The sequence below is a fragment of the Mastigoproctus giganteus genome, chromosome 13 (assembly GCF_048544385.1).
Source record: "Mastigoproctus giganteus isolate SK-2022 chromosome 13, ASM4854438v1, whole genome shotgun sequence".
NCBI lineage: Eukaryota > Metazoa > Arthropoda > Arachnida > Uropygi > Thelyphonidae > Mastigoproctus > Mastigoproctus giganteus.
Window position 1 is genome coordinate 149,137,862 of NC_143587.1, and position 27,043 is coordinate 149,164,904.

The following is a 27,043-nucleotide window of genomic DNA, read 5'->3' on the forward strand; positions in this document are numbered from 1 at the left end:
ATTCATGTACGCAGATGACATAGCCCTGACTGCCCAGTCTACTGACTTCAATGCAGCCGAAATTGTACTTACAAAGGATCTTCATAACCTGAATAAATATTTTCACACATGGCGACTTAAACCTAATTTAAATAAAACCGAAGTTAGCTGTTTTCATCTGGATAATCATAGGGCTAACTATATGCCACAAGTGGAATATAAAGGTCAACGACTGAAACACAACCCTTGCCCAAAATATCTGGGAATTATAATGGACCGAACACTGACGTATAAACACCACCTTTGTAATATTGCAGCAAAGATAAAAACTGGGAATAACATCTTGCATAAACTCAGTGGAACAGGCTGGGGAGCAAACGCAACGGTGCTACGAACATCAGCCCTTGCCCTAGTCTACTCAGTTGCAGAATATTGTTGCCCCGTATGGCTTAATAGTGCACACTCTGTAAAAGTTGATATCCAACTGAATGACACAATGAGGACAATATCAGGCACCATTAAATCGACACCTTTAAAATGGCTACCAGTGTTATCTAACATCTATCCCCCTCATATAATTTGACATTTGGTCATTGACATTTGGTCCTTGAGGTTGTCACAGACATTCTCTCAGATATGCCAGACAAGCTGTTCTTGCTACGTGGGAGTCTAAAACGCTGATGGAACTGATATTCGGGTGACACTCAAGACAAGTGGACCCAATTTCGGTGAAGTCCGGACGGTCTATGACAGCCAAATCCTCTGCTTGCACCTTCACGATGGTGGGACTGTTAGTAATCCTGGGTATAACCTTCATGCACAAGTACATGGTGGGTGACCACCCAGGTGTGAACCAATGTAAGCAGGGGTCGAGGTGTGGTGCCCACACCACATGGAGGAATGCTGCCCCTCTATGTTACCAGGCAGTACTAGGTGGTAGATGACTCTCATCAACCGGTGAAATACCACCACTTTGCTTATTGGAGGCCTGAAGTGGTGGAACCCATGTTTAGTCTCTAGAGCTAAGTTCCGGCCAACCCTTCCCTATCTCTTCCATCATGCAGTATGATTGATGATTTTTGAGGTTATGATGAATGTCGTGGTGAGATCCAATATTCCTTACATTTCGAGGGTACAGCTCTAAAACGGTGTTCGCAGGCCGGCCGCTAGATAGTACACCGGACCAAACCTATTGGTAACTCTCTAGGAGGCTTCCGGATCAGCTAGTGTATAATCTTGCTACCTCTACTCTGCCAGATAGTGACTGGAGGGAGTCCGAGTAGTGTGTATGCAGGGAGCATTGTCGAGGCCACGTTATGTCAAGGATCTGGGTATATTCTTACCACATGTACGCCATATCCAAAAATTTCATTACTTCATACAGCATGTCCCACCCACTTTTTCTTACTATTGAATACACCATGAATTGTCAAAATAATAGAGCAAGCTTATCTGCGAAAAGATCTAAACCTCCCAAGGACTTCCTAATTCATTTCACAAATATACGTGGTCTCAGTTCCAATCTCAACGATGTCCATTTCCACTTGCAGTCTTCCAAACCCCATGTACTTTTTCTGACTGAATCTCAGTTATCAGTTGATTCAACTACTGCTCATCTCAGATGTCCAAATTATTTGCTGTATGATTCCTTTCGCCTCAAAGGTGGTACTTGTGCATATGTCCGTTCTGATATTCCATGTCAGAGACTTGGCAATTTGGAATCTCCTCTCTTTGATCTTCTCTGGCTTAAAATCTCTCTACCTCATTGGGTAAAATTCATCTGTTGTCTCTACCGTTCTCCCAACTCCACTAATCACTTGGAGCTCTTTGACCTCCTCTCTTTGCAACTTGACTTTCTCCAGTCCAACTTTCCTAACAGTGAGGTAATTTTCCTTGGTTATTTTAACGTTCACAACTCCAGCTGGCTTCCGTTTTCTAGTCACACCGACCCAGCAGGTCGAGATGCTGAGGCTTTTGCAATTACTAATGACCTAGCACAGATTGTTCATTTACCTACAAGAATACCAGACAATCCTAATCACACAGCCAATATGCTTGATCTTTTTCTCACAAACAGCCCTTCTAAGTACAAGGTTGAAGTGAGAGGTCCTTTAGGCACTTCAGATCACAACTTGGTGATTGTCTCTTCTCCAATGGAACCTTTATCTCATGGCTATTCCCAACCTCGTATTGTTTGGCATTACAAGAATGCAAAATGGGATGACCTGCGAGACTTCTTTTCCTTGGTCTGATTACTGTTTCAAAACTTCTGATGTCAACGTTTGCTCAGATCGTGTCAGTGAAATTATTCTTGCAGGAATGGAATCCTTTATCCCACACTCCACTTTAAAATCTCGTCCTTTATCTAAACCTTGGTTTTCCAATAAATGTGCTAAGGCTGTCCAAGAGAAGGACGTTGCATATCGTAATTGGCTTGTTTCTAATTCTTCAGTTTCATTTTCTGCCTACACCAAAGCTCGCAACAATTGTAAAGCAGTTATCAATCAGTCCAAACTAGAGTTTGAACAGGCTAAGAGTAGAAAACTTGCTTCTTGCCCTAATGGTAGCCGAGCATTCTGGTCTCTTGCCAAAGCTATTGGCCGCAACTTTTGCCCATCTTTGCTCCCACCTCTGTCCAAACCAGATGGTTCTGTTGCCACTTCAGCCAAGGATAAAGCTGACCTGCTAGCATCCCATTTTTCTTCCAGCTCATGTATTAATGATCTTGGTAAAACACCTCCCACCATTCCCAACACGCTCCATTTAATGCCTCCTGTGGTCTTCTGTCAAAAGGATATCAGAAGGATTTTGATGAATCTTAATGCTATGAAAGCTCCAGGTCCTGATGGTATTTCTCCACTTGTTCTCAAAACCTCCTGAACTTACTCCTATTCTTTGCCGCCTTTTTTCACTTTCTTATTCCAAAGGTGTTTTTCCTTCTGCTTGGAAATTTGCTCATATCCAGCCAGTTCCTAAAAAGGGTGACAAATCCCTCCCATCCAATTACCGTCCCATTGCAATTACTTCTACTCTTTCTAAAGTAATGGAGAAATCAATTAACCGCCAACTTTTAAACTACCTAGAAACCTTCCATCTGATCAACGATTGCCAGTATGGAATCCGTCAGTGTCGATCCACTGGTGATATTCTGGCTTATGTTACCCATTTATGGACTAATTCAATGGAAAGGTTCCGTGAAACACAAGTAGTTGCTCTTGACATCTCAAAGGCTTTTGATCGTGTTTGGCATAAAGGTCTTCTAAACAAGCTTCCATCTTATGGTTTGCCAACTGTTTTTAGTAATTGGTTATCCAGTTTTCTCTCTGATCGCTCACTGAGGGTGATGGTAGATGGCTCTCTGTCTTCTAACTTCTCCACTAATGCCGGTGTCCCCCAAGGTTCAGTTCTTTCCCCCACTCTTTTCCTCTTATATATCAATGACCTTCTTCCATTGACTGGAAATCCTATCCATAGTTTTGCCGATGATAGCACATTGCATTCAACTTTCCAATTTGAGAAACCTTGTCCAGCTCAATCAGCTTCAAGTTCTCGAAAATCTGCTGCCAATTCCTTAAATGCCGATCTTCAGGTAATTCTCCAGTGGGGCAAAGACAACTTAGTTGATTTCAACCCTTCTATAACACAATCTTGTCTTATATCTCGCAAAAAGGATTCTTCTGCTCCTATGCTTATCTTTAGTGACACTCCGATTTCTAGGCAAAATGATATATCTCTTTTGGGGATTACCCTGACTTCTAATCTCTCTTGGCACAAGCACATTACAAATATTGCTTCCTCTGCATCTAAAAGACTTGGTTTTCTCTTTCGCTCTCACCGTTACTTTTCTTCCAAACAGCTTCTCACTCTGTATAAATCGCAAATCCGCCCTGCCATGGAATATTGTTCCCACATCTGGGGTGGTGCCCCCAAAACCTCTCTCAGGCTTCTTGATTCCATTCAGAAGAGGGCAGTTAGGTTAATTAATGATTCATCTCTAACAGAGTCCCTCCACTCGCTTTCTCATAGACGCACTGTTTCTGCTGCATGCCTCTTCTACAGATACTTCCATGGGCACTGTTCTTCTGAATTGGCTTCTATAATTCCCGCTCTCTCTTTCAAAACAGTCCGAACACGTGCTGCCACCAGCCAACATCCATTTACTGTCCAACTTCAAACCCACAGAACCAACTTTTCATCTTCCTCATTTATTCATTCAACTGCCGTTTTCTGGAACAACCTTCCTTCATACGTATTTCCTGAAAACTACAATCTACAGAAGTTCAAGTCCAATATCAACAAATATCTTCTTTCGTCTTCTCAACCTCCAACCCAAGCACGGTACTAAGTACTATAGGTTCTAATACCTCTCGTGTTTGGGGTTCTCATAAAAAAAAAATAAAAAAAAAAAAAAAATAAGAAGAGAAATAGCCTTGCTGAAAGAATGGCAGAAATGTCAAAGAAATCCTCAATTGCCCATATATCAGGATTGCAAACCCCAGAAGCCGGAGAGATTGAAGTCTAGGAACCCCTCATGGAAGCTAGGCGAGAAACTTATCAAGTCACATTTTAATGCTGACCAGACCTGGCGCGAAGACTGGACTACTTCAAATCCCGACCACCTGGGCTTAGTCAGTGATCCATGCAGAGCTGTTCTAGGTTTCAACTTACCAAGAAAGGAATGGACATCCCTGAACAGAATCCGAACAAATCACGGAAGATGCAAGTTTTGGCTGCATAAGTGGGGAAAAACTGAAAACCCATTCTGCGACTGTGACAACGTGCCCCAGACCATCTAGCATGTCATCTCGGAGTGCCCAAAGAGGAGATTTGAAGGCTCCATCCAAGATCTACATAGTGTTACTGATGATGCTATTAAGTGGCTGAATAAACTGGACATTACATTTTAATTCATCAAATGTTACTTATAATTTTTTTCTGTAAATATTGTTTTTAGGCTTATTGTAATTTATTTATTTATTTTTTGACATTGTTTGTTACAAATGTATCCTCATTTTTTGCCATATGAAATAATAATAATAATAATTAGTCCAAGAAGAACAGCACCCATTGATTACCATCTGTCTTCTCCCACTTAACCATCCTTTTATCCATTGTAGCAACTTACCCTTAATACCATTCTGCTCCAATTTGTACAATAGTCTTCCATGCGCAACAGTGTCAAAAGCTTTCCTGAAATCCAAATATATGATATCAAAATTATTTTTTGCATCTGGTTCCTTTGTAACTATGTCATAATATCCTATCAAATTTGTCAGACAAGACTTTCCCTTAACAAACCCATGCTGTGTCTAAATTATTGCTGCAGTCTTGTCTAGATGATCCTGCAATGAATCTTTAACCAGTGACTCCATTATTTTACCCGGAACAGAAGTTAAACTAACTGGTCTGTAATTACTCGTGTCACCCTTCGATCCCCCTTTGTGAATTGGGGATACATTTGCACATCTCCAGTCCGTGGGAACCTCCCCTGAGTCCAAGGATGCTCTCATAATTATGGCTAAGGGTTTGCTTAGTTCCTTTACCGCCTCCTTTAATATAACTGGATAGATCCCATCCACCCCACGTGCTTTTCTTATGTTTAACTTCAACAATTTCTCCTCCACTTTGCTTTCAGTTATTCCAAAATCATTAAGTATCCTGCTACAATTTGATAACCTTCTGCCATTTTCAAACCTTAATAATTCCTCATGTGTGAATGTAGATGCAAAATACTCATTCAGTTTGTTTGCTATCTGAACAGGATCATCAACAGTCGAAGCATTGATGTCAAGTGGGACAATCAGATTCATCCCCTTCCTTTTAGAGTTTATATAAGTAAAGAAATCCTTGCTGTTTTTCTTAGCATATTTTGCCAAGGATTTCTCATAATCTGCCTTCGCCTGCCTAACTTCCTTTGTGACCTGATTACAGACTAGCTTATACCTGCCATAGGCTTCTGAGTCGTTTGATAATTTATATGCATCCCATGCATTTTTCTTCTGTCACGAGTCTCATTAGTTCATTTGATAACCATTTAGGCCTAAACCTTGAACAATATTTCTTAATAGGTATGAAACTTTTAGTAGCATCCACGATTAATTCCTTGAATGCTTCCCACTTAGAATTTACTGTTGGTAACATCGTTAGTTTATCCCACTGTACAGAATTTAAAAACTGTCGGAGACCACTGTACTCACCTTTACAGAAGCAAAAACCCTTTCCTTTACCCCTGATGGTAATTAAATCTTTAAGTAAATCGTACATCAGTACACAGGCGCCTCTGTAGCCAGGTGGGAAGGAGCAGCAGTGCGTAGCACACGCTTCTTGATTAGACCGGGGTTCAAGCCCGTCACCACCAAATACGGAGGATGCGGAAAGGTCAGGGATTGACCACCGCATATCCCGGAGCAATATGGCCTTAGTTGCTAATGCTCCTGAAAACCAAACAACATTAACAACGCCACTACTAATGCTAATGTCACTCCACAGTTCACTGATTGATGCAAATAATTTCATTTACAGAAAATAATTGTGGTTTAATCTAACTTTACTCATCCAGGCACTTTATCTGGGTGGTAACAACCATCAATGCATACTAATAAATAATTAGATTAATTACTGTATGTTTCTATGTACCATATACCAGTATCACAATGGGCTGATTATCAAAGTTTTGAATAATAGATTTATTGGGTGTGGAGATACATCATTATAAAATATTTTTCTCTAAATAATTTTACTTAAATTTTAACATAAGGGAGGGAAGAACTTATTTTGCTGTATTCTGTGGTAGCCTAAAGGGATTGTTAGGCTGACAGATCATAACTTAAATTTAAACAAAAAATGGTCGTAATGCATATGTTTGCCAATCAGAGGCTGCAGAACTAATAAATAAAGGCAAGGATTGAGCTACCTGCTATGAAAATAACTGTTGCACCCCTATACTTTTTGATATGTGTATTTTGACTCTGAATATAATATTAATATCACTTTGAAATTAGTATTAAAACTTAATGTGCACCTAAATAAATTTATACCAATAATTAGTAATGCACTAAAATGGTATATTAGTAAAAATAAAATAAAATAAAATAAAAATTATTGGTAAAATAAGTAAAAATATGTTTCAAATTATAAAACTGGGCATAACCATACCAATATGTATACATCTCTACTGATGTAAAACATATAATAACCAGTGGCATTACCAACTATATTTACAAGTCAGCCAATGTAACATGCTAATGGAATAAGCAAATACATAAGACTGTGTTATGGTAACTATAAGTGTACGGGTGCATGTACACTAATGCTAGGAGCATAGAAAATAAATTTGTGGATTTTAATCACTGACTAAGTTACCAAATGCAAACATTCTAGGGATATCAAAGATGTGGTATAACTCAAACATAAGTGATGCAGAATTTGAATATGGATAATAGGGGACAGTGCAATGTTGAGTCATTTTGGTGTGTGACATAAGCAATGAGAAAACAAAATGAGAGTAGTAATATTATAGGCCTAATGACTGTGATGAGTATAAAAAACAACTATACTATACAACTGTACAAAATGTCTTATAATACTTTTAACTTTCCAGATATTAACTGGAATTCTCCCCCACCCATGTTATTGTTTCCTGTTTAATACTGCTAAGAAAGCAGCCCTAAACTGAATTTATTAATGCTTGATCTCAGAAAAAAAAAAGGATCTTTTCACAAAAATTCACATCCATCTCTCAAGACTTACAGTTAAAGGCCTGAGCAGATTATGTTACCAGATTTGGTCTTATCTCATCCACTGATGTAGTGCCTATGCTGAAGAATTCTTCATGCTGTGATAAGAACTCAGTAGACCAATAGCAATAGCTTGGCAAACCCAGGGTCCTGAGCTGGATATATCATTCTTCTCTTTCTTGCTTTCTTGGTGATTCCCTTCTATTTCTGACTCTCTCTCTCGTGCCCAGGGTACTGTGGGATTTTTTTTTTTTTTGCTGGGTACAGCATAAGCCTCAGGCTTCCTTTCACCATATGGCTAATAATAATGATGCTGGGATTTCACACAGCATGTTCTCCAACTGCTGCTTTAAAGTGGTTAATCAACTCCTTTTTGAACTGCTCTGTGATAGAACTGGATGGTTAAATAACTGCCACCTCAAAATCGACAGCTTTTTCTTACTTGACATCTTGGCAAATCTTTACAGCCAAATCTCACTCAAGCTGATGTACCTCTGGAGTGGAAATGCTATTCCACTCTGGAGGTACATAAGTTATTCCTGCCCCCATAGGAGCTGAAAGACTTAAAGCCTATTGCTATTTGCTTCCCTTCACTAAAGCATTTGGACAAAATTCTATTTTATAGGCAAATTTTTGCTTCTAGACCAGCATCGATTCATTGTGGCATCTCAGCACATTCAACTGAAATGTGTTTTCTTCAGCTCATTTCCACGAGTTACACATGGCAGAAAAGTGAGAATCTGCACTCCTTCCTTGATATCACCATTGCCTTTGACTCAGTTGCTATTGGTCTACTGATATCTACAGAACTATTACTGCATTTCAGGACCCCTGCTGAAAGTGGTTCAGTAGTTACTTTACAATCACACTCTTATATGGCACCTCCATAGCCAGGTGGGAAGGAGCAGTAGTGCATAGCACATGTTTCTTGATTAGACCGGGGTTCAAGCCTATCACCACCAAACACGGAGGATGCGGAAAGGTCAGGGAATGATCACCGCATATTCCCGGAACAATATGGCTTTAGTTGCTAATGCTCCTAAAAACCAAATAACAAGAATAACACTCTTATCTTCTCTAACAAATCCACAACCTGCATTCAGAACATTAGCTTAGTTAGGCCTACCCCAAGAAGGAGCTCTCTCACCTGTGTTCTTCCTGACCATATTCTTTTCTTTCAAGTCACCCAAGCTTCAGTTCTTATGCTGATGATATTTTTCTGGCTTTTCCAGTCCTTTTTGCCGACCGGGCTAGCCGAGTGGGTAAAGTACCTGCCCGGCAACCCAAAGGTCGCGGGTTCGATTCCCGCCTCGGGCTTGGATCAAAGTACTGCAAAAACCTTGGGAGGTGCAATATGGCCACAGAAGCCGATGCGCCAATAACTACCAAATCAAAAAAAAAAAAAAAAAACCAGTCCTTTTTAGCAATGTCAACCTTTTCCATATGTGATAATTGGGGCCTTTTATGTTTGTTATTTTGTATAGGTATGTATACATATGATTTTTTTTTTTTTTTTTTTTTTTTTTTGATTTGGTAGTTGTTGGCGCATCGGCTTCTGTGGCCATATTGCACCTCCCAAGGTTTTTGCACTACTTTGATCCAAGCCCGAGGCGGGAATCGAACCCGCGACCTTTGGGTTGCCGGGCAGGTACTTTACCCACTCGGCTAGCCCGGTCGGCTACATATGATTTGGGTATGTGAATTGTATACAGGTGACCCTAGCTTAACACTGATAATTCGTTCTGGAAAAACAGAGCACTAAGCAAGCGCCGCATTCCCATAAGGTAACATGTATTTGTGAGTTGCGGTCGGTGCCATAGGATATTTCCTAATCAATAATAAGTGGTAGTGAAAAGATTCACAAATGTCGGTCAAAATATTTAATATTCAAAATGTACACATAAAATATTCCGAATTACATATATATATAATTATGTGTTAACTACTTACGTATCAAAATTAAACTTAAAATTCCAATTAAAATCATGAATTTAATTGATCTAAATTGATTTAATTTAATCGATGAATTTAATCATGAAAAATGTGTCGATTTTGGGTTGTACTTTGGCCCTCTTCCTGGTAAACTGAAATGGGTTTTAATTTTAAATCCTCTGCAGCATTACCACCGAACAATAAAGTCAACCGATCCTTTGCCACTTTTCCATTTGAAACCTGGCATATTTTTTTTTTTTTTTTTCCCCATTCAATATGAAACTTCTTTTGGGCATTCGTTTCCAAAAAAAGTCCTGCTTCATCTATGTTGAAAACTTGTTGAGAAGTATAACACATAATACCCCTCTTCAATAATTTTAACAAGTTCTTTTTTGGAAGTTTCAGTTCCTTGATCTGCACTTGCAGCTTCTCTATGGATTTTAAATCTATTCAACCAGCCCTTACTAGTTTTAAATGATTCCACATTTTTAGGTGAGTTTTCTTCAGATCATATAGGCTAATCTCTCTCTCTCTCTCTTTTTTTTTTATTATTATAATATTTAACTTAACTGAATTCTGCATTGGATATTATCTTCAATAAAATTAGTCTCCATTTCAATCCTAATAGCCGGCCTAGCCGTAGTTGCTTGCAGTGGAACAGCTGTCTTTCCCACTGCTAAAATTAATTCTTTATTTTTTATAATTGGTCTTACAGTTAAACTTGCCAGTCCTAAAATTATGGCACACATATGCTTGTCGTTGACTGGAATTGATTCTCTTCAAAACATCTAATTTAATTTTCAAATTCAGTCTTTTTCTTACATTTATAGTCTTCATATTGCATTCAGACGTTGTTGCTTTTTCATTTTTATCCGCCATTATTAACTCTTCGAAAATGTAACTGCGTTCTTCTTCTTCCAGTCACATAGTTCTCTGAGGAGCTGTTGTGGCCACCACATGGCCGATTTTGAAAGGGGCTGGCTTTAATCATAGGAAGAGTCATCATACATCCCATGAGATGCTCTTGAAGAGGAAAGGTGACTACTGAGAGCCCCCACTAAGGGCAGAAGACTGATTACAACTGGTTTTCGCCTGGTTTCCAGAGGTCGTCTATGTATATAAATGGATATATATTATTCATTAGATTCGCACCAGTAGTTATTATATCTACAGTCAATGAATTTATTCATAAGGTGACGCTATTATCCCTCTTCTTCCTTCTTCAATGTCCAATTAATGTCCAATATTTCTAATTAATTATGTTGAATATATTTTAAAATAATTTTCTCCCAAGCCATAAAGAATGCAACGTTTCCTTACCATAAATATATTTACATAAGCACAGTCATCATAATTATGATACAATATTTGAGTAAACTGTCCATTACGCATGATGTCTAATACTGTACTGAGTGATGACTAGACTTCGGATAAATGCATATAACACAAATATTACAAGCAATATACTTGATCATTTTTTAAAATGTTGATCTCAGAACTACGTAACAAGTCACTGTACTGCAATTAAATTAGTGTGCGAGAAAATTTCACTGAGCATGGGAAAATTTCTCAAGTCGACGTGGGAAATGTTTTAATACTATTTTGCCATTCATTTTCAAGCTATCGACTCTATCAAATAAAACAATTTTGTTAAATATGCCAAAAATGCAATCTGTAAAAGGGCGTTATAGTGATTTGTGACAGCTTTATAGTCAGATACGGGTTATAATATAAGAACAGCATTATAGCGAATCAACCTAAAGGGAACCGCGTTATAACAAGGGCCTGCTGTATTTATATGGTTCTCCAAATCCTTTGGGGACTTAACCTTAAAAGAATCTTTACCTTTAATGCCCATTGTCTATGTTTAGAAAATATCTTATTGTAATTAATTGTTTTACATTAACGATACATTTAATGATAACTAATTAACATTAATTAGTTTAATAATCCTGCATATATACTATGTATATTTGCTAATATCTCCACGTTGTTTTGACCATTTTTACTGTTTTTTTATTTACTTTTGTATTGTATTTATTTTTTTTATTCCTGTCTTGTGCTTCCAGGATTTTTTCTGTTTCTTGTGGGTTTCATACCTTTTGTGACTTGTTTTTGTCCCTAGGATTTGGCAATGTGGCCAGCACAAATGTGCAACATGACTTGCACAATTTACACAGATATAACACTACTCACATGCCTGGCCCTCCTACCATTGTTTGGCGCATAATGGCCTATAGCTGCTGTTGCGCCGTAAAACATACAACAACAACATGCCTGGCCTTTTACAGAGTTCTGTATATGGACAGTGAAACAGGGCGGAGTTGAACTAATGTTTCAGGTGCCACTGCAACAAATATATACATATATATGTACATACAGCGTCAGCCTTTTCAATTCATCTCAATAACTCAATAACTGACTGACAACATCTTGAGTTATATTGAACTTTTTGGTCTACATGTCAACCCCCTTCCTTGAACACCAAGTGTTAACCATTTGCTCCCTTGACAGTCTCGTCTCCTCTCGCCTACAAGTTAGAATCCAATCTAAATTAATAACCCCCTGTAAACCAGATTAAATTCTTAGTAGTGCACCTGGATTTTAACCTTCTCTTCTCAGTCCATTACACAGAGTTTCAGACTACTATTCTGACAGCATTTTGGTTTATGAAGTGTGACCTTGCTCTCATAATTTGAACACTATATGGAAATATTTTGCTATCTATATCTTACCACACTTCCATTATGCATCACTAATCTGGACTTTCATCTCAGAATTTGCCCTTCAGCGTGTCATGTCAGCTGAATATTTTCTTATCAGATGGGTAAATGCCAAGGCTGGGCACCCTATTACGTCATCTCAACACCAGCTGTACTAACAAATTGAAATAATATTTGTTACTATTCACTTGCAATACAAAGCGATTCAGCCCTTTTTTAACTCTGATCACTGGCCAAAGTGACTTCTTTAACATCTGGTACTTTCTTCAGGGATAAATTTCACCCAAGGCTACTGGAGCCACTCCTTATTTTCAGTCTAAACTCTCCAGAATAAACAGTTACATACATTTCTATTCATCAACAACTCCATCGAGCTAGCTACTTCCTTCGACCTTGACCCTGAGGTTTGAATTCGTGACAAGGTGTACAAAAAAAATATTTTAATTCACTCATCTCAAACTTTAAATTTTCAGACTTATCTCCAGTTTCATCGAATTTGTCACATTTTTATTTTATTCCATTGTTAAAGCCACATTCACCAATTTTGTATTCTATTATTATCACTCAAAATTTTAAACGTCTCCCCTCCCACTAGCTTGGCTGTACAGGGGTATTGCCCTTACTTTATTGGATTGCAATAAATGATTTTATACATTTTCCAACTTCACTTTCTGATTTATGGGATGCTATATGTATGTGGGTGAAATGTCTCATAAATATTTTATGTGTTTACTAGTTTTCTTTGTATTAAAATCAGTGTAATGAAAGATTTTTTCTTTAATTTAACTTCTTAGTATTAGATTTATTATAACTGCAAGATCTGTTATGGATGAATTTAATTCCAGTTTGAACCTCTACAATATATCCGTGCTGAAGAACCTTTTGTGTTGAAAATAGATGTCACCTCCAGTTCAGTTCTTTCTGTGCAGCTAGAAGAGGGTTTTCTGGGCCTGGTAAGAGTTTGGTTTTCTTTTCTCTCTTTCTTTTTTTTTTTTTTTTTTTTTCTCCCTGTTGTTTCATTGCCTTTTGATAAGTATGATTACTGATATTTCTGGCTGATTGCAAATACATCATGTTGTGTACTATATGGGGTCAGTATAAAAGGATACCCATAGTAAATAATTAAGCTACAATGATGATTTTTGTTTAAAACGTCTTTCCTTGTTTATTATTATGACCCATATGGTACAAGGAAGCCTGAGGCTTATGCTGCACCAGCCAAAAAAAAATTTCAGAATTACCCTGAGAGAGAGAGAGGGGGGGGGGAATTACCAAGAAAGAGAGGAATGATTATATCCATCTCAGGACCCTGGGTGTGGGTGTGTGCCAAGCCCATACTCACCAGATGTGAGCCCCTGGGGTTATGTGGCACATTATAGCCAGAGTTGCTGATGCACCAGAAAATCCAATACCAACCAGATGACCAACCTTGTTCATGCAGGCATGGCACTAGTATCGCAGTGTTGGTGCCAGCATTGGTAAGATGGTAACCATACAAGAGAAAGCTCATTGTGTATTATTTTATTAAATAATAATTTCCTGTTATTTTATTATTGCGTGCGTGCACAACACACAGTGATATCTTGCTTAATGAATCCCTGAGAGCAAAACTTCGTATTAACAATTTTTCTTTTTTCTTTGTTTTTTTTTGTGATAGTTGAACGTGTGCTATCTGAATTGTAAGAAGGCCTTTATTTTGTAGCCAATGTGTTTATGTATTTGCTGTGCTTATGTTCTGATGTTGTGTACAATTTCAAATGCTTATTCTGTTTCAAGAGTTTAAAGAAAATATAGAAAGCGAAAAAATCATCATCTTACTGTACAATGTTAAGAAAATGAAAAGAAGTAAGCTTAGAAACCCAAAATGAACATACAAAGAATAAAAGTTGATAACAAGAAAAGTGAAGAAACAATTGAGTCACCAATCTAAATCTAAAAATTGTGCCAATACAAACATTTGTTTTGACACAATCAACTTTGAAGACAGTTTTAAACTAGTCAGATATAATTAAAGCATCATTACGTAAAATTGTGTGACTATTAGTGCAAGTAAGTTGATATGCACCCAAAGTAGTGCTGTAGATAAGATGGAGAAAATATTAAGTATTTTGTTGGATGATATGGTGGTCAGGCAGTTGACAATACAGCACAAAGCATTAAGTTTATTTACTTACCTAAAAGACCAGAAAGATGAAGTAACCACCAAGGAAGTGTCCTATGGATGGTTTGAAAAATTTTAAAAAACATGCCAAAATCCATAGCATTTGTATTATAGGTGAAGCTGCAAATAGTGATATTACCTAACTGTAGTAGAAGGTGGATACACTCCAAATTTATTATCAGTGTGGAACAAATAGTGTTTTGGAAACCTTATAAAACTTTTATTTCCCAAGATGAAAGAAGGGATTCAAGTTTTAAAGAAGCTGAAGATCATTTGACTATCCTATTAGTGGAAATGCAACAGGAGATATGAAACTGTACACCACTGCTTATTTATCATTCTGAGACACTTGAACAATGAATGATTTTCCCAAACAAAATTTACTCAAGATATGAAAATCCAACAGAAAGGCTTGGGTAACAATGGATTTGTTTAGTAACTGATTTGCTAGTCATTTCTGTTTTGCCATTGCCTAAAAAATAATTTGGCACCCGAAGCATTATTAATACTAGATGATGTTCCAAGCTATCCTTCAAACCTTGACCAGTTCATTCCTGCATTCCTGTTGAGATGATGTTTCTTCCACCAAATATGACATTGCTTATACAGCCAGTGGACCAAGGCGTTATAGTTGCATTTAAGGCCTATCTATGATACACTTTTAATCAAAAGCTAATGACATTCAACAACAGTCAATCAAAGAATTCTGGAATAATTATAACATAATGAAAGCAATATGAAATAATTAATCCTGGGAAGGAGTAACAGGAGTGTCTTATTGCAGCTTGGAAGAAGCTACGGGCCAAAGTAGTACAAGAACTTGATAGGTTAGAATCTGTTATTTCTAACAGATTATAATCTATGAAGTTCTTGTAATCCTAACCTATTTTTTCAATTAAAGAAGATATCATGCAGATGACACAAGAAGTTAACTTCCAAGAGGGGCGCCTCCGTAGCCAGGTGGGCAGGATCAGCAGTGCGTATCACACATTTCTTGATTAGACCGGGGTTCAAGCCTGTGACCACCAAATACAGAGGATGTGGTAAGGCAGGGAATGACCACCGCATATCCCTGGAGCAATATGGCCTTAGTTGCTAATGCTCCTAAAAACCAAACAACAACAACTTACAAGAGGTCAACACAAAGATGTTCAAGAGTTATTGGAAAAAGCTTTATCAAATGGACTACTGAAGTTGATGGTGCAAGCAATAAGGAGTAGAAGAAGCCATGGTTTCTATAGAAAATGACAAATTGGAGAGATCATTAACAAAAAAAAATATTTTATCTGATTACCTAAATGAGATAAATCATGAATTAGAAGTTATAGCCGAAAATTATCATGATTTTTCACGGCGAAGAGAAGTGTATAGAAAGCATTGAATTGCTATAGTGAGATGTTACTTAAAAAAAAATAAAGAATGCAAAGAAATGCATACCCTTTATTTAGAATTTTCAAAAAATCCTTGAAACATATTTATTTTTGCCTTTAAGAACATATATCCCTATTCCTGTTATGTTATTTTTACCTCTGATAATGAAATGATAATATGAAGATAAAATATTAACATGAAATGATAAAATGTTTTGTTAACAAAGTGAATTCTTGAACACATATACTTCATTAAGCGAGTTATGAATTCTATTTATTATTATTATTTTATGTTATTTTGTTATTTTATTAAAAGATTTAATAAACTGCAGAATATTAATGAACTGTATTTTATTAAATAGTTACACTAACGTTGATTATTGTCACAAATTACCAAAGAAAAAACTTTGTGAGTTTCCTATTTTTCAGGTTTGAAACTAAAGCAGGTAAAAAAAACAACAGGAGGCTCAAGGTTACTTTTTTAACCTCCCATTTTTTTACTAACACTATGAAACCCCAGGGGCTCACATCTGGTGAGCATGGGCTTGGCACACCCAGGGTCCTGAGCTGGATATCATCATTCTTCTCTTCCTTGATGATTTCCTTCTACTTCTTTCTCTCTCTCTCTCTCTCTCTCTCTCTCTCTCTCTCTCTTAGGGTAAATTAGAATTTTTTTTTTTTTTTTTTGGCTGGTGCAGCAAAAGCCTCAGGCTTCCTTGCACCATATGGCTAATGATAATAATAAAAATAATAATAATAAAAGTGAAGGCCTATTGGATGACCTTGAGCTGTCTTGTTTTTCTCTCTGCTATAGTATCATAGCGGTGGCAGTGCTAGCATCAGTCAGATGGCTACTGTATAAGAGAAAGCTAAGTGCATGTTATGGTATGACTATGTGGAACACAAATCTTTTATGACTGCAATGTAATTTTCTTCATGAATACAGAAGAGATCCTGCAGACCACAAGGCTATTTTTTTGTTGATATAATCAATATAGAGAAACTGGCAGTGTTAAGAAGAGAAAATCATCAAGCAGAGAGAAATTGGTTTATTGAATCAGACAATCATGTAATCTTATGCATAGTTATGCATTCTAGTCTTGTGCTTGAAATACCAAAATCTGCTATCCAAAAATGTTTTGCAAATAGCTGAAACTTCACATTTACAAAATTAAGCTGAAATTCAAAATTAAACCAGCTGACTATCCTGCATGGGTGGATTTTGTGACTCTGTTGGGGGAAGAGAAACCAAAGATTCTAACCCCCCCCACAAGTCGCATTTCACATGACTAGTGCTATAAATCAGCTCAGCTGCCACATTTTAAGTTACAAAAATCCTTTTGTTGTAATGGAACATATGCATCATGATCCAAATGTTAATTTGTGGTGAATAATGAATAAAAGTGGTATTGGACTTTTTATTTTTATTGGTTTTTTTTTTTTTTTTTTTTTTGCTGGAAAAAAAAAAAAAAAGCCCGTTGAATGATAAAATTTGCAAATTTTGGATTGGAAGAGGTGGACCAATATTCTGGCTCCCTAGGAGTCCTGCTAATGCACCTTTTTTGTGGGAGTAGGGAATATTAAGAACATTATTTATCCTGTAAAAATTCATAGATAGTGTAGATAAGATGGAGAAAATATTAAGTAATTTGTTAAGAATGCTGAAGCTATTGAACCATTACACCACATATGCTGGGCCAAGTATGGATGGAAGTTGATTATCACATAGATTGCAAATGGTGTCCATATTTAAGTTAAGTAACAAAATTATACCTGGCCTGGAATTATACCCAGAGAGCAAATCTGACTGCTACCAGGCATGTCCACAGGTTGTTGATAATGGAACACTCATCAGATGTGGTAGGTAGCTGAGAATAAGAAATAAGCAGTCCCTAACAATTAGCCACAGTACAGCAGGGTGTGGTGGATTAACAGGCAGAACTGTTAACTCTAAAATAGCACAACTCCTGAAAGCAGCACTGTGTCAAAGTGAGGTTAAGCTAATTTGCCTCTTATATTCTTCCCTTGCATGTGGGACATTCAAGGTAAGAATATAAGAGGCAAATTAGCTAATGCGTGTCAGGAAAGGAAGTGAATGGATATAAAAATAAAGGGAATATCAGAAACCTTTTGTGAAGAAAACAAAGATTTCACCACAACAATATGGGAAGGGGAAACTTCTTTCAGAGTCATAACTGCAGGAGGAGGAATAAAAAAGAAGAGGAGTTGGTTTTATCATGAAAGATAATTTAACTGGTTACATAAAGGATTTCTAGAGGATCTTGAAAAGAATAATTGTAATGAGGGTGGAGTAAGAGGAGAGAGATCTACTCATAATCTAGGTATATGCACCAACTTCAGACATAACTGAATAAGTAATAAATGAATTCTACCAACAATTAGAAGTCATGATGAAAAGGAAATTTAAAGACATGGTGATTATAATGGGTGATTGGAATGCAAAAGTAGGACAAGGATGGAAACATAGGGTCTGGCCCAGAATCCCAACAGCCCAAAATTCCAACAGTATCTACTATATTGTAAAAATATATGAATATAATTCTATATATTTATTAGTTTTTTAGTAAGTAAAAATTTACCTTATCAGATTAATTTTATATAGAAAGAATATAAAATAATAACAACAATTTTAACAACAAATACCTCTCTCAATTTGAAGATCGTGTTTTCTGTTACAGAAACAAACAGTTTTAAAATACGATCAGCAAATAAAAATGACTTAATTAATTTTACTTTATTATATTCCATTTCGTTGGTAATTTTTCAAGTCGAATTTTGATATTTGTATAGGGCTGGGGTGGCGAACCTTTTTAAGAATGCATGCCAAAATTAGCTAAATCTTTTAAAAAACTATCCTCGCATTCGCCTTGGAAGGCAATATTCAAGACATTTAATCACACAATTTTGTTGGTATGTCCCTCCACTCAGACTTCAAACAAATCACTGCATGAATACAGCTATTTACTGAATGGTGTGACGTCGCTAAATGTGAGTTCTGGTTATCAAGCAGCAGCTCGATAACCAGGCTGAATGCATATTTCGTGGTGAACCCTGTCCAAAACGCAAGAAGACGACAGTTGAGAGAGAAACAAGAATAATTGACAGTTGTGAAATAGTGAAAATAGATCTGTAATGGATTACCTTCATCGTATCGTGCACAATGTATATAAATATTATTTTATTGTGTGCGTGTGTTGTTTATTCATTAATATGACATTAAAATATTAACAATATCATATACTGTTTGTATAACTGCATTGTATACATTCCATGTGTTCAAATAAAATTATAATGTTTTTAGTGGCCGTTTTGATTACATGAAAAACATTTTTTTATTGTAAACAGTTTCTGAGATATGGTCTCTAACTTTGTTTTTTTAAATACAATCAGCATGTTGGGATTTTGGGTGGCACCGCCAAACATAGTAGGGCTAGGAGAAAGAAATGGACAATGTGATTATTTGATATAATTTTGCATTAGATATGATTTATGTATCGGTAATATGTGGTTTGAGGGAAAAAACTTGTATCTCATCTGATGAAATTAGAAACCAAATTGACTGAGAGATATAAAAATACTATGAAGAACTGCAAAGCTATGCTTGATGCAAACTGCAGCACAGACCACAACCCAGTGGTCTATATGATAAAGCTAAAGCTAAAAAAGATAAAAAAAAGAAAAAATAAGAGTAGGAATAACAAAAATTGGAATTTAGAAGAATTTCAAAATAGGTGCATTTAATGATAAATTAAAGAGAAAAATAAAAGCTAGCAACTCAACACAAGCACACTGAATGACAGATGGAACAGGTTTAAAGGAATTATACAGCAAACAGCTAAGGAGGAAATAGGATACCAAAAGAAAAAAAGAAGAAAACCATGGATTTCAGAAGGAACCTGAAGCATGATGGAGGACAGAAGAAAGATGAAAGAAGTGACTGAGAGGAGTACAAGGTGTTAAACTCTACTGTAAGAAAAAGATGTTGACAGGAAAAGCAAAAATGGCACGAAGAAAAAGTGTAAGGAAATTGAGGACCTGGATAAAAGACGTGACACTAACAGAATGCACAGGATCATAAGAAATAAATTCAGCAGAAGGAAAGAAGAGGCCCAGGAGGAGTTAAAAGATAGGAATGGCAAAATATTATATGATGACAAAGTCATCATGGAAAGATGGAAAGAATATGGGGAAAAGGTGTATGGAGGGAATGGAAATCCCAGAGGAAGAGTATGGTCAACAAAATATGAGGGAAGAAATAGAAGCAGCAATAAAGAGAATAAAGAATGAAAGACTCGTGGCATGGATAATATATTCTTATAGAATTCTACAAGAATATAAAGATGCCTTGGAGACACTTCTTTCAAAGATGAAAGAAGAATGATATTTACATGACAGAGGAGCTGCTGGAGGATTATAAACAAACAATAATGATCCCCATACCCAAGATGAGAAATAGCCTAGATTGCAGCAATTATAAACAATAAGCATCACAACGCATCTCTAAAATTCTATTAGGGGTGATATTGAGGAGGATAAAGAGAAGGATTGAAGAATGTGTAAGGGATGATCAATATGCATCAATTCAGAGAGAGTAGATGAACAAGAGACGGAATAATGGAACTAAATACCATTGCTCAGAGGATAATAAAGGATCACGAAACATTGTTTTGGATTCTTAGATTTTGTAGCTGAATTATTCAATAATTCATCCATCCAGTTATTGAATAATTGGGTGGATGAGATTATATATGTGCCAGCAGTGAATTTCCACCTCCAAGACATCTTAAGTTTTTTAAGACTTTTTGCCGCTTTATTGACATAACTATCATATTATTTTGTACTCTCTATAAGTATCTTTATTGTCCTAGTCACGCTTGTTATTTTTATTTTTTTATTTAGCTAGAAATTTTGTAGATTACTACTTAATATACACAGAACCGTTGTTTAGTTCAAATCTTGCCACCATTGTTATTGTATAGCACGAGTGGTAGGGGAATTCAAATTTTTAATTGTGGTAAATAGGTAGATGTAAAGTTCGAATCAATTAGGTTGGTGTTAGTTGGATAATTTTGTTATATATTACAATTAACTTACTTGTTGCGCATATATCTTTGTGTTTAACTAATTTAACATTGTGGTCATTACGGTATAGCGTAACGTATTATATTCCAAACTTATTAGCACAAGGTATAACGTAAAACTAGATAGCATAATACGTATCACTTCATTTGGGAATCTATTAGGTTAGTGTAGTATTGACAATTAATTAATTAAATTTATTAATCTTATTCATTTTCATTGTTAATCATTTGTATTCAAATGGAAATTATGCCCAAGGCTAGAGCAGCTAAGCAACGGGCACAAAGTAGCAGAAGTGCTGTGGCTCTGGAGAAAACCAAAGGGGACAATTCTCCAACGCATCACAGCCTAAAAAAATGTGCAACTTGTTTGCATAACTTTCTGGAACAGGACATGATCTAGCCAAGGAGAATGTCTTTGTGTGTGTGTGTGTGTGTGTGCGCGTGCGTGCGTGTGTGCGCACGCGCTAGGTGGAGAGAGTGTTGAGAAATTAGCTGCCAACTCAGAATTCTGATGAGTGTCTATGAGAGTTTGAAGAATCAGGTAGATGCCCTCAAAGGTATTAAAGTGGGGACCCATCAAGCTCTCACTGCCCAACTTAACACCAGAGCTCACTCTTGTGCCTCAGTTAACACAGCAGCAATCTTTAAGGCAGAATGCAGTTGTCCCACAGGAGCTAGTCAGTGACTAGCTCCTGTGACTAGCTATTGTCAGTGACTCGATTGTCAGGGAGACTGGTAACATATTGTGCAAAAATGATAGGTGGAATTGGACCAGGGTATGTCTGCCAGGGGCAAAAGTTGATGACATTGTAAAGCAGATATCATCTTTTAAGGGCACAGAGGGTAATATTGTTGTACACGTTGGCACTAATAACATTAAGAGTAGGAGATTTGCAAATTTACTTAACAAGTCCAGCTCAACGTTGAAAGAAAGTTGCAAGTTAGGGTTAAATTTGAAAGTGTCTGCAATTCTGCCCAGACACGACAGGAAGAAGTATATGATGAGAGCTTTGTCAATCAATTTGGCGCTAGAGAAATTGTGCAAGGCTCATGGGTTAGAATTTTACTCAGCATGATCTGTGCTTGTTAACAGGAGAGATTGCTTCTACAGTGATGGGATACACTTAAATAGAAAGGGTTCAACAATATTTGCTGATGCTATGAAGGCAGTGTTAGGTGGGTCAGAAAACTGCTAGCTTGGTGGGATTCACAGACTAACAGATTAACAGTAGCCAGAGGCAGAGGTGAAAGTAATTCTTGTGCTGCTTCTATTAGAATGGGCAGCAGCCTAGAAAGCAAGCTCCGGAGATTTCAAAGATTGGTGAGAGTCATCATGGAACAAGTAAATACCTGAGCTGTATAAGGGTAACTAAGAGTAAGAACAAGTGCATGTATACTTGCGTGTACACCAATGCTAGGAGTATAGTAAATAAATTTGATGAATTTGAAGTGCTGGTCAAGACATTAAAGGCAGATATTGTTGGGATATCAGAGACATGGTTACATACAGATATAACAGTGCAGATTTGGAATAGGGGCAGTAGTGTGTACAGCCGAGTGGGTCAAGTGCTGTCTGGCATCCCAAAGGTCGCAGGTTCAAATCCTGCCTCGGGCTTGGATCAGAGTAGTGCAAAAAAAATTGGGAGGTGCATTATGGCCACAGAAGCCGATGCGCCAACAATTAACAAAAAAAAAAAAAAAACTGTGTACAGAAAGGATAGGCAGGATACAAAGGGAGGAGGGTTTATGCTGTTAGTTAAGAAACACAAAATCTAAGGAAGTGCTTCCAGTTGACACAGATGGACAGTGCAATGTTAAGTCAGTTTGGTATCACATAAGCAGTGGGAAGGAAAGCAAAAATGAGAGTAGGAGTGTGTTCTAGGCCTAGCGACTCTGATAAGTACAATGAACAATTGTACAGGGAAATAGAGTGGGCCAGCAAAGCGGAATTCCCAATGAAGGGGGATTTTAATTTCCCAGATATTGACTGGAACTTGTAGATTGGTCAGTCGCCCACTAGCATGAATTTTGTGGATTTATTGAATGATTGTTTTCTTCAGCAGCATGTTCGAGAGGCAACCAGAGGGAGTAATACTCTTGATCTGATTATCAGCAGTGATTATTCGTGCATTAAGAATTTGCAGATGAAGGAGCCGCTAGGTGGCATTGATCACAGTTTACTGATGTGGGATTTACTTAAAGACATAACCTACCATCAGAGTGAAGGGAAGGGATTTTGCTTTCGTAAAGGTAATTACAATGGTCTCACACAGTTTTTCAATTCTGTATAGTGGGATGAACTGATGATGTTACCAACAGCAAATTCTAAATGGGAAGCATTCAATGAATTAATCTTGAAAGCTACTAGGATTTTCATACCAACTAGGAAATATTGTTCAAGGTTTAGTCCTAAATGGGTGTCAGATGAATTATTGAGAGTCGTGGCAGAGAAGAAAAATGCATGGGATGCATTTAAATTATCAGGAGACAGAAACCTATGGTAGATATAAGCTGGTCTGTAATCAAGTCACAAAGGAGGTTAGGCAAGCAAAGGTTGACTACGAAAAATTTTTGGCAAAGGACGCAAAGAAAAACAGCAAAAAGTTCTTTACTTATGTTACCCCTAGAAGGAAGAGGATGAATCAGATTGGTCCATTTAACATAGATCGTTTGACTATTGATGATCATGCTCAAGTAGCTGATAAACTGAATGAGAATTTTGCATCTACATTCACACATGGGGAATTCTGTATTGAAGTGGACAGAAGCTTATTAAACTCTAACAGGGAGCTTAATGATTTTGTGGTAACTGAGAGCAAAGTGGAGGAGAAATTGTTGAAGTTAAACATAAGAAAGGCACCCTGGGGTGGATGGGATCTATCCAATTATATTAAAGGAGGCAGCAAAGGAAGTAAGCAAACCCTTAGTCATAAGAATGAGAGCATCCTTGGACTCGGGTGAGGTCCCCGTGGACTGGAGGTGTGCAAATGTATCACCAATTCACAAAGGGGTTTCAAAAGTTGACACAAGTAATTACAGACCTGTTAGTTTAACTTCTGTTCTGGAGAAAATAATGGAGTCACTGGTTAAAGAAGCATTGTGGGATCATCTAGATAAGACTCTAGTAGTAGTAAAGAGACAGCATGGGTTTCTTAAAGTGAGGTCTTGTCTGATGTTTGATTGGGTACTATGATGTGATCACAAAGGAACTGGGTGCAAAAAATAATTTTGATATCATATACTTGGATTTCATGAAAGCTTTCGATACTGTCGCACATGGAATACTGCTGTACAAATTGGAGCAGTATGGCATTAAGGGCAAGTTGCTACAATGGATGAAAGGGTGGTTGAGTGGGAGATGACAGAGAGTTGTAATCAATGGACATTGGTCTTCATGGACTAATGTTATTAGTAGAGTCTCCCAGTGTTCGGTGTTGCACCCATTGTTGTTTTGTATATTTATCAATGATATTGATGGTGTATCAAGCTTAATGTCCAAGTTTGCAGATGATACAAAGGTTGGCAGGTTTAGGTTATTATAATATTAAAAGCACTCTTATACCACATGAAAATTAATAATATAGTTTATTAGGCTGTTCGCCTACATTACTATTCATTAGTGTTACCTCCTGCTGATGATGGGTATCTTACTGATACCCCATCATCAGCCCAAGCTGTTGGGGGAACAGAAAATAGAAAGGGTTACAAATTTGAATGAATTAAAATATTATAATTATAAAATTACAATTACCATAAAACAATTACAGTTACCAGTTTACAATTTGTTAAAATTAGTAGTGTAGTATTATTTTGTAATACCCTGATTAATTTTGTGCATTTTTTCTTTATCTGGCCCTTGTCAATATTACAATTAAGATTTGTTAATTATGGTTCTAAATTATTAAGTTTTGAATTGCCATTACAATAGAAAATGGGAAATCTAAGGTAAATTATAAAGAGATTTAAGTTCTTACCTTCTGAGAGACTTCTCCTGCTGATGGTCCAGAAACCTGATGTGTATACAGGCAGGAGGCTGCCAGCAGTAAATTTATAGGAAAGGGGTTAACTCTAACAGCCATTAGGATAGTTTTTATTCTGGATCTGGAGTTGTTAGAATCCTGGGGTAACATTTGCTCTCATACTCTTGATATCAGTGTTGGTGTGCAGGCTGGTTCAGGATCTTACCGATGCTATCATCAGTCCGTGCTTCTGGTGCCAAGTTTTTATCCTGAATCTCATACCCTGGACATCACGGTTGGTGTGCATTGTGCAAGTGTGGGATCTTGCTGATACCCATCATGAGACCTTGTTTCTGGTTCAGGTGGACGGAAGGGAGAAGTATCTAGTCTATTTTCTTTTCTGGTTGTTTATTCCTTCTTCTATTTGAATTTGCTGTTTCCTATTGCTTTCTGAGGTTCCAAACAATTTTGTGAAGAAGTAGTGGGAAGAAGTGGTGAATGAGACAGATTGTGGTTGATCTGTTTCTAGATCCAATAACCACAGTCTGTCTTATTTGCGACTTCTTCCCACTACTTCTTCACAAAATTGTTCGGAAGTAATAACACTATGCACCATTTATGCAGAAATAATGCATATTATGCTATGAAGTTTTATATATATAGCAATATCATGCTTACATTGTGTATTATGTTATTGAGCTTACTCTATATGTATTTCATATCTCCTTTCAATATTATATGTATTATGTTATACCATTACATTTGTAAGTTCTGAGTAATTATAATAGATAGTAATTTATCTGAATAATGCCAGCCTATGTGATTCAAACTCTTGAGCTACCTATTTGCCACAATTTAAACACCAGAATTCCCTTACCATGCCCTCAATACTATAACAGTGTCAGCAACATTTGAACGTTTCCTATTGATACAATCGTGGAAAAAGTCGATTGTGGTTTCTTATGCAATTATAAACAATAAGTAACAAACATGTTACTTATAACAAACAAATCAAATTTGCAAACAAGTTTGTTAGCTAAAACAAAAAAAAAAAAAATACATGTGTTGTAATTAGAACCTTTGTAGTAAACAAGTAGCCCATGAGCTACTTGTTTACTACAATTAAAAACCTACAATTCCACTACTATGCACTACACTACCGGTTATGTAATACCATATTACATAAGACTTGCAGTTTTACTGCAGTCACAGCATGGATTTGTTACGAGTAGGCAAAATTTGAACTTTCTTATCGGTACAACACAATGACAGCAGAAGCCGACTGTTTTTTTTTTTTTTTTTTTATTTTACTACATGTGAGCAATCTAAATGCTGTTATGTAGTAACGAAGTAAATGACTGCAAAGAATAATTTTGACATATATGGGATATCCAATAATGCTCCCAGACTGGTGCAAAAAAACAAACATAGAGTGAAGGAACTCAAAAATGGTTTTCTTTTTATTCAAAATAATCAACACCTGATTGAATGCTTATTACACTGTCTTAAAAGTTTCTGAAAAGAATCAGTAAAGGTATCCAAAATGATGTTCAATTTGGTGGTTACATTTTTATTTATGCCCTCAACATCTTGAAATTTTTTCTTTTGAAGATAGTTTTCATCTTGGGAAAGAGGAAGAAGTCTGTTTAAGCTAGATTAGGAGAGTAGGGTGGATGTTTTAAATGTACAATGTCATGTTTCATCAGAAATGTCTTCACAACAAGTGTGGAATAGGTGAGGCATTGTCATGCAATAAGAACCAGCTGCCTTTCTCTTGAAATTATGGCCTCAACTGGGAAATTTGCTTCAATAGTCTTTGAAGTACCTGTACATAGAATGTAGCATATTGACTCTCTCTTCCCCTTCATGTAAAAATTCCTGGTGAATCACAACCTGTTTGTCAAAAAACATGGTCAGTATCATCTTGATTCTGGACTTCTGTGAATGAAACTTTTTGGGCCTTGATAATGAGTTTGAAGTCCACTGCATTACTCTGACGCTTCATCTCTGTGGCTTACCAAAACACCTAACACTCTTATCCAGTGACACTACAAACAGTACCTCAAGTGCATTCTGCCATG

At 36.8% G+C, this 27,043-nt stretch overlaps 1 protein-coding gene across 3 annotated transcripts in view; it reads left to right on the forward strand.

Annotated features, from left to right (window-relative positions):
• Positions 1-27,043, forward strand: part of LOC150076514 (trafficking protein particle complex subunit 11-like) — a gene marked incomplete at its 3' end in the record, with an annotated part of 510,629 nt that overhangs the window by 451,642 nt on the left and 31,944 nt on the right. For all 3 annotated transcript variants that reach the window (XM_090388020.1, XM_090388018.1, XM_090388019.1), the window contains 1 exon segment: positions 13,216-13,323. In XM_090388020.1, the coding sequence (XP_090244146.1) occupies positions 13,216-13,323 (108 nt within the window).